Here is an 8,102-nt window from a genome sequence, read left to right as displayed (position 1 = left end):
TTCCAACTTTTCTTGCAAAACTATAATTTACATTCCCAACAGGCGTTATCCCACCACATCGAGTCAAAAGAGCGAATCATAAAAACGCGCAAATGGAAAAAGACGCAAGTCATACCCAAGCCCATATCTTATCGCGTGTTCCGTTTTGTCCCGGGATACGCTGTTCCAGCCCGTTTGACATTGCCCTCTGGAGTAAAGTCAGTGTAATATCATCGTGGATCATGTTTTCAGTTGGTCCAGACCAAAATAGAGGAAGGAAACCAGCCCAACTTGAAGAACTGGTGTGTTTGCATTGCTCATCGTTATACAAGGAGAGAACCACAGGGCTGCTTTTTCATTAGTTTGCAACAACGGCACACGCAACAGAGTCGACCTTTATGAACGCAAAGTAGTTCATTATACTTCTTATCAGACTGTTCCTTGAGTTGAAACTGGCTTGTGCATTTGTGTGTGCGTGTGTCGACACTTGTTGCGGCTCGCGTGCACCTCCCTCTCTGCTGTAGGAGTGCCCTGCGTTCAAGGTTCAGGATAACTAGGAGGTGAGTAGCTGACGCAAGCAACGTATTGGGTTACCACTGGCTGCTATCGTGTTACATAGACTCCAGGTTAGTCTGAAACCGTAGCTCTTGAGATCCCGAGCCGCGGAGCAAACCAGGGGACAAAAGGGGACTTACTTTTTTCGTTTAAGAAGCTGAATGCTAACACGTTGCCTCCTGGTTGTTGTTTTTTTTTACAGAGAAGCGTTACCATGGGTAGTGGGAAGACGCAACTGTTTTCTTGCCTCCTGTTCGGCTGTTTGCTTCAACACGCAGCCGGGTTCGTGTTTTGGACTGCGGTGGTGGAAATAAGCTACGTCAACAACCAGAATGTGACTATAGACAAGTATTGCGAGTGTGGGATTTTTGGTCGGAACTCTGCGGTGGAGAGGGCGCAAGGTGTCGTAACTCTGCCCAAAGGAGATCCGAAAGGGTGCGGGCCGGATCCAGTTTACAACCGCAACTCCAGCTCTCCGGCTTGGATAGCTTTGGTGAAACGTGGCAACTGCACCTTTAGCGAGAAGATCCAAGCCGCGACTCGCCAAGGAGCCGCCGCCGTCATCATTTACAATGTCGACGGGAGCGGTAACACCACCACGCACATGTCCCATCCCGAAACGACCGGCGCCGTCGCTATCATGATCGGGAACTTTCAAGGTATGGAGATTGTTAGATTGCTTCAAAACGGCACTGAAGTTCAAATGATAATCGAAGTCGGCAGCCCGCACGGACCGTGGATGGACATGTACTGGCTCTACTTCTTGTCTATCGCGTTCTTCATCGCCATAACCGGAGCGATAGCCTATTTCGTGTTTATCTCCGCTAACCGTTTGTACAGTTTACGAAGGCACAAGCGAGCGGAGAAGAGACTGAAAAATGAAGCGAAAAAGGCCATCCAGCGCTTGGAGGTGCGCAGCCTCAAACGCGGAGACGAGGAAACCACTTCGGAGATCCTGATGTGCGCCGTTTGCATCGAATCGTACAAAATCGGAGACGTGGTCACCGTGCTGACGTGCGACCACATTTTTCACAAGGCGTGCATAGAGCCGTGGCTGCTGGAGCGAAGAACCTGCCCTATGTGCAAGTGCGATATTCTCAAAGCCTTAGGAGTCGAGGAGGACAGTAAAGACGGGTTTAGCCACAACTCGCCACCAGAGGTCACTGTGATAACCGTAGCCGGAGGAGAGGCGATGTACGAGGTGCCGCTGACAGACACAGCCAGCCCGCAACACTATGAAAACAGGGCCTTTGAGGATGAGCCGTCCAGGGGATAAGGAGCGAGCGGAGGAAACAAAAACAAAACAGCAACCGGCGAAAAAGACTATGGAGATTTGACTGTTTGAGCGAGACTCAGGAACATATCAAGTATAAGGAATCAACGTGAAATCAATGATCATATATATGCACAGAATGGGACTAAAATACTGGTAAAAAAACTCAAAAATTTAATTGAAAAGTTGAAGTAGCTACAATGTGAACTGTATGCCGATGATATACTTCATAATGAGTGACGTACTTTAAGCATTTATCTTAATAGGTGATTATCGAAACGCAAAATCTCAACTAAATAAATGTTGTTTTTTTTCAGTTTGTCTATAATATCAATATGCCTTTTGAGATTTAAATTGATTCACTTCTGTCATTATAATCCACTGATGCTGGACTACAGGGCTGCACAACGTATGAAAAAACGCGTAAAGTCGACTTGTCTCGATAACGAATTCTGAAGTATATGCGATATTTTGTTGTAAATATAGACGATAAACGATAATATTGAAACCAAAGCAAAAATATCTCCCATAAAAGTATTCTAAATGTGCAAAATTGTAAAAAACAAAACTCTGAGCTGCATCATTTTAGTAGTTAATGAGACAAAAGTGATCCAACATGGCCGCCGCCTTAAATGATAACAAAGCAAAAATATCTCCTAAATCGTATTCTAAATCCTTAGTTTGAATCTATAATGAGTCAAAGGAGTTAATAATTCAAACTTCTACATCTCAAATCTCATCGTAGAACAGAAAAATAACCAAAGAAAAAGTCCCTACGAAAATATCGAAATATGTGTCACGTATTTTTATTTATTTTTTTGGTATGTCTTGTATTTAATAAGTCAATATAGTAATTATCATGATGGGTTTAATAATGAAGAACTTATTTGAACACTGCAAATTGATAATGTAATATGGAAATTGCCTTAAATCGATTAATCAAATTTGAAGTTCATTTTTCTTGCATTGAAAGTGTAAAAAAAAGGCCTCTCGCTGCAGTCACAGGGAGCAGAGGTTTGCACAGAGGAGACGGGGCAAACATTGTGTCGAAAATCAAAGTTTTCTTCAGACAAAATCAGTTTTATTTTCAGGCAAAACCACCCAGCCCTTCTTTGCTAATGTACAAAATGTGAGCACGAGGATCGGTTAGTAACACGAATTTGACCATGTTTTGGTTCTCAGTTACAAATATAGAAATACTTGGCACCTCTTATTCATAGGATTCCACTTCCTGTTTTTTTTTCCCCATTGAAAAGATATAATATTTTGTTTTAAATTGTTAATCACTATGGCAACAGTGACTATGATTACCATATTGAATATTTGAAAGGTGGAACAATATTTTTGGGCTTCAGTATTTATTATGTGCACATTTTCTTTGCGCTACTGGGACATTTTTGGTAATTTTTTTGGCTATATGATGATATTTAATCCATAAAAGGTTGAATTAGTCATTTCTATGACTCATTACAGATGTAGACCAAGTGTTTCAGAAAAAGGTTGGCGGCAGCAGTGCTACTTGGTTGTGTAAAGATTGTGAAAATTGTTCTTTTGGTGCTCAAAAAGTACAAAACAATTAAAAGCCTTTATTACCATATGGCAGATAAAGTTAAAATCATGCCAAAGTCTGAGTTAAAATCAGTGCAAAAGTGTTTCATTCTGGGGTTTTTTGTTTGTTTTTTTTACTTTGCAGCTCATTTTTTAACAATATTATAGCTTTAGAATAGTTTTGGTAGTTTAAATCTGCGTTTGTGGCATACATTAGTTTCCATATTTTCGTTTATCGTCTATTTACTCCATTACTCAATCAAACTTCAAAATGTGTTATCGTGACAGACCTAGCAACAGTTCTAATAGCTCATCTGAAACCCATAAATACATTTACTGATAAGACAGAACGGGGCAGTATAACTTGAGTGCTGCTCGTTTTGTAGCGTCCAGTCCTGTTTTCCCTGTTCGTGTTGTGAACTCAAACAAGGGGTGTGTTCGTACTCGAGCTCGCCAGACCAGCTCGCCGTTTGCATGCCCCAGATGCCGTCCCGTTTCACATTTCTGTTTTGCATTGGGTCAATTTGCAGTGAAGGCTCCCATCTGTACGTAGACTTGCAAAACACAACCAAAACAGCTTTGAAATTTGCTTCTCGGCCACAGAAACTCGCAGCTCTGATTTGAAGACCGGAGCATTTCTAGTTTGTTTGTACTTGTCTTAAGGTAGACTGACATTCACGGCCTGCGTTTGAACACACCCCATACTGGAAATTCAACATTACGCTACGAGCTAACCTGAGGGCTGAAGTTTTTCCATCAACATGAGCAAACGTGAATCATGACGCTGCAGCCTGAGGGACTTTTGGGTCTTTGTTTGTGTCAGAAATACTGAGGTTATGTTCGCTCTGAGAGGATTCGTTTCTTTAAAAATGTGTTTAGCTCTGAACCCTGAACTTTTAAAATCAACATGGGCTGTGTCATTGTGTTTGCAGTAGGGTTGTCCAAGGTATGCTAATCGATGCTAAAGCTAGTATCAAAGCTTGAGCATGTTTCGATACTGAACAAAACAAAAAAGACAAAATTTGACCAATCTGAACAGTTTTGAAATGACCTTTGACTTTAACAAAATTACTATAAGAAAGACCACACTATTATTTTGTGTTGAATATTAGTTTATATATTGTGAAAAAAAAAAAAAAAATTGTGCTGTTATCATTGTGCTATCGCCTATTCCTTAGTATCAAAATCAAGTTGAAATTTTCAGGATTGTGACCACATAGTATGCAGTAGAGTTGTCACAATATGAACAATTTAAACTTGATTTTGGTGCTAAGTAAAAGGCTTGATATTTGTTGATAAAATACTCTTTTTCAGACAATAGAATGTAATGTAAAAAAAAAAAAAAGACAAAATTCAACCTTTCCTGAACAATTTTCAAAATTAGTATAAGACCACAAGGTAACATAAAAAGTACTACTGTTTTGTGTTGAAAATTACTTTATATATTCTATCATTGTGCTATTAAAATCGGCATCTATATCAAGCCTGTTCCTTAGCATTAAAATCAAGTTTAAATTTTCAGGATTGTGACCACATAGTATGCAGTAGAACTGTCACAATAAGAAGGATTTAAACTTGATTTATATGCGAAGTAAAAGGCTTGATATTTGTTAATAAAAGTACAAATTTACAGACAATAGAACATAATTTTCCACATAAAGTAACAATCGTTTCTTTTAATATTACCATGTGCGCTTATATTCCTTCTGAAATACACCAAAATCATAAAACTACATGAATAGGACAAATTTGGACCTTTTCTGAAGCAGTTTTTGAAAAAAGTATTGTTGCTAAATTGATACTACTAAATGGAGTATCTAGTGTCGATTAGGATCTGGGATGGTAACATTCTTAATGACCTTTTGTTTTACTGAAACCCAAAGATGGTAAACCTTAAGTGAACCAGTAAAACAACTTTATTTCCTGATTTCCTGGTTTCGTGCCTATGCAAAGTCATGGTGCCCTTTATTATTTGTTTATTCAAAAGAGTTTAAGAGCAGTGTACTTGGTTTTGCAATCTGCTTTTAACACATTCACGCTGTTTAGAAAAAAATCTATTCATGATCTTGTTTATTTTTATTTAAAGGTCCTATATTACGCAAAACTGACTCTTGTGAGCGTTAAGCCGTGTTATACTGTTTTTACCTCCTCAAAAACAGACCTGGAGTTGTGTTTTGTTTCATTCACACATGTTTGAGTGACTTTATTATTAGTCTGTAACATCTCCAAAGCTCGAAACGCTCTGTTCCACCTTGTGATGTCATCAAGTGGTAGTTTTTAAGTTAACAGCCCCGTTTACATTTTAGTTCAGCCTGAATATGCAGGTTTGTTTGTGTGTTAAACATGTGTGAATGAAACAAAACACAACTCCAGGTCTGTTTGTGATGAGGAAACAACATTAGAACAGAGATCAGGACACAGCGTTAATTTGAACCCTTCCCTTTAATCTCTGTTCCGTCGTATTGTGTAATCTCGTATTGTTGTGAATATATTGGAACATTCCGGCCACTGTTGTAGGAGGAGCATTTATGGGCCAATAACATGACTCACAGACTCATCGAGAGCCTCGCAAAGATAACTTCATCAACCATTTGCACAGTTTTTTGTCGCGTATGCAAATATTTCTCGCCCGGTCGATCGCTCTCGTCACAGTCTCAACACGTCTTCCAAGTTTGCAGTTTGGAATAATCAGACGTTTTCTTAAATCCCTTGTCTACCTCTACGTCTAGGCCTGTCACGATAACGCAATATTTTGGAGTTTGCTATATCGCTGAAGTAAATATAGACGATAAACGATAATATTAGAGCTAGACGCAACAACCCAAACGCAGATTTAAACCACAGAAACTTTTATAAATCTATAATATTGTAAAAAATCTGCATATAAATAGCAGAATGAAACACTTTAGTCGTTAGTTTGCATCTGGAATGAGTCACACAAGTTATTCATTCAAAATTTTATGGCTCAAATCTTACCAAAAATTTCCCACGAGTGCAAACAGAAAGTACACAGTATACCTTATAGTCTGTCTTTTCTGAGTTATAAGTAGCACTTTTTTCCTAGTTTGGCCAGGGGTGCGACTTATACTCAGATACAATGTTTTTTTTCTTCATTATTATGCATTTTTTGGCTGGTGCGACTTATACTCTGGAAAATACGGTAAATGTTGAACCCCCAAAATGCTAATTGTTCATCTTTCACATACAGAGCGACAGGCCGATCTACAAACCTTCACAAAGAAATGTTTTGTTTTTCTCCGTGGTTTCTTCTGTGTCTTTGCTCATGGGGTAAATGCTGATTCTCCTGCGTTTGTATATTTTTCTACACTGATCTGAGTCTTTTTACAATGAGGTTTGGAGGAGCCGTGCGCTGCTCTGTAATGGAACGTTGTGTTGTATTAAATCACATTGATGCTTTATTAGAATGAAATAAATTCCTCAAAATGAGGCCAACTTTGAAACGAGTCTCTGTCCTGACGTGTTCTTTGTTAAACTGGTCGTCATGGTGAAAGTGGAGTAACGAACAGGAAAAGGAACGAAAACTACACTTCCAGTCAAGTCTTTATTTTTACTACTTTTTACATTTTATATAAACGCAGAAAACCATTGGTGGAAGAATTGCTCAGTTTTAAGTAAAAGTACAGATACTGGAGCACAAAAATACTTAAGTAAAAATCAAAGTATCACATGAAATAATCTACATAAGTAAAAGTATTAAAGTACCTGTTTAAAAATGTACTTTAAGAGTAAAAAGTAAAAGTATTTCACACAGATTTTGAGTCTTATGATGCGTCAAATGCAGTGATTTTGTTAAATATTTGAGCTGAAATTTGTTCAACAGAAACAATTTAATCAATATTTTTTTCCGGCTGTTTTTATTTGTTTTTTTTTTTGTTTTTTGCTCAAATTATGAAGTTGCTAAAAATACTTTTACTTTTCAGTCCTGTTCAAAAGTGTAGTGGAGTAGAAAGTACAGGTACTGCTCTCAAATGTACTAAAGTAAAAAGTTTCCACTATAAAATGTACTTAAGTAATGTACAGGTACCTAAAACTTTAAGTACAGTACTTTACTACTTTTACTTTGTTACGTTCCACCACTGCAAAAGACATCAGATATATGAAGTAAGATACATGGAATTAGCTTTTTTTTTTTACATTTTATTTTTAAATCCTCAAAATATCCACCCTTTGCGCTGTCAAAAAAGTAATTTATTTATTTTTACTTCACTACATAATTCCATATATCTTACTGCATAGATTTGGATACCTTTTGTTATGTATCTGAAATGTAGAAAGTAAACAAAATAAAGAAAAAAATAATAATAATGAGAGGGTGTGTCCTAAACCTTTGCTTGGTTGTGTACTTTAGACCATTGACACAAAAACTAAAACAGGAAACTCCCAAAAGCCAATTTATTCTTTAAAAAAACACGAACTGCAATAACTAAACGCTTAATGAGTTTGTTAAGGCCCTGTGCAAACTCATCTCACAAAAGTAAACATGATGTGCATGTTTAGGCTGTGACAGGTGCAGCAGTGACATTACATCACAATAAGAGTCATATATTAACTGAGCTCATTAAACAACACGAGCAAATAAATGAAACACTCTGTCATTGGTCACGTGGACTCACTCAACCCTCGACAGCTCAAATATCTACAAAAACTACTGCAAAATCACTCAATAAATACATGTTCTTCTTTCTGTCATATAGAGGTTATGCACTGACTGTATCTTATTTGAAAA

General features: G+C 37.8%; 1 protein-coding gene across 2 annotated transcripts; it reads left to right on the top strand.

The window, feature by feature from the left end:
• The first annotated feature begins 267 nt into the window (after positions 1–267).
• On the top strand, positions 268–6,816 carry LOC117391317 (E3 ubiquitin-protein ligase RNF128-like). 2 transcript variants are annotated; one of them, XM_033989096.2, is made up of 2 exons: positions 268–539; positions 737–6,816. In XM_033989096.2, exon 2 carries the CDS (start codon positions 749–751, stop codon positions 1,808–1,810), a length of 1,062 nt encoding a protein of 353 aa, XP_033844987.1. In that variant the 5' UTR covers positions 268–539; positions 737–748; the 3' UTR covers positions 1,811–6,816. The 2 variants fall into 2 exon arrangements, with proteins under 2 accessions (XP_033844987.1, XP_055087053.1); XM_055231078.1 differs by having other exon boundaries at positions 531–605.
• The last annotated feature ends 1,286 nt before the right edge of the window (positions 6,817–8,102 follow it).

This window comes from Periophthalmus magnuspinnatus, chromosome 3 (assembly GCF_009829125.3).
Source record: "Periophthalmus magnuspinnatus isolate fPerMag1 chromosome 3, fPerMag1.2.pri, whole genome shotgun sequence".
Taxonomy (NCBI): domain Eukaryota; kingdom Metazoa; phylum Chordata; class Actinopteri; order Gobiiformes; family Gobiidae; genus Periophthalmus; species Periophthalmus magnuspinnatus.
The sequence above is the reverse complement of the archived record's forward strand: the minus strand, read 5'-3'. Positions and strand labels throughout refer to the sequence as shown.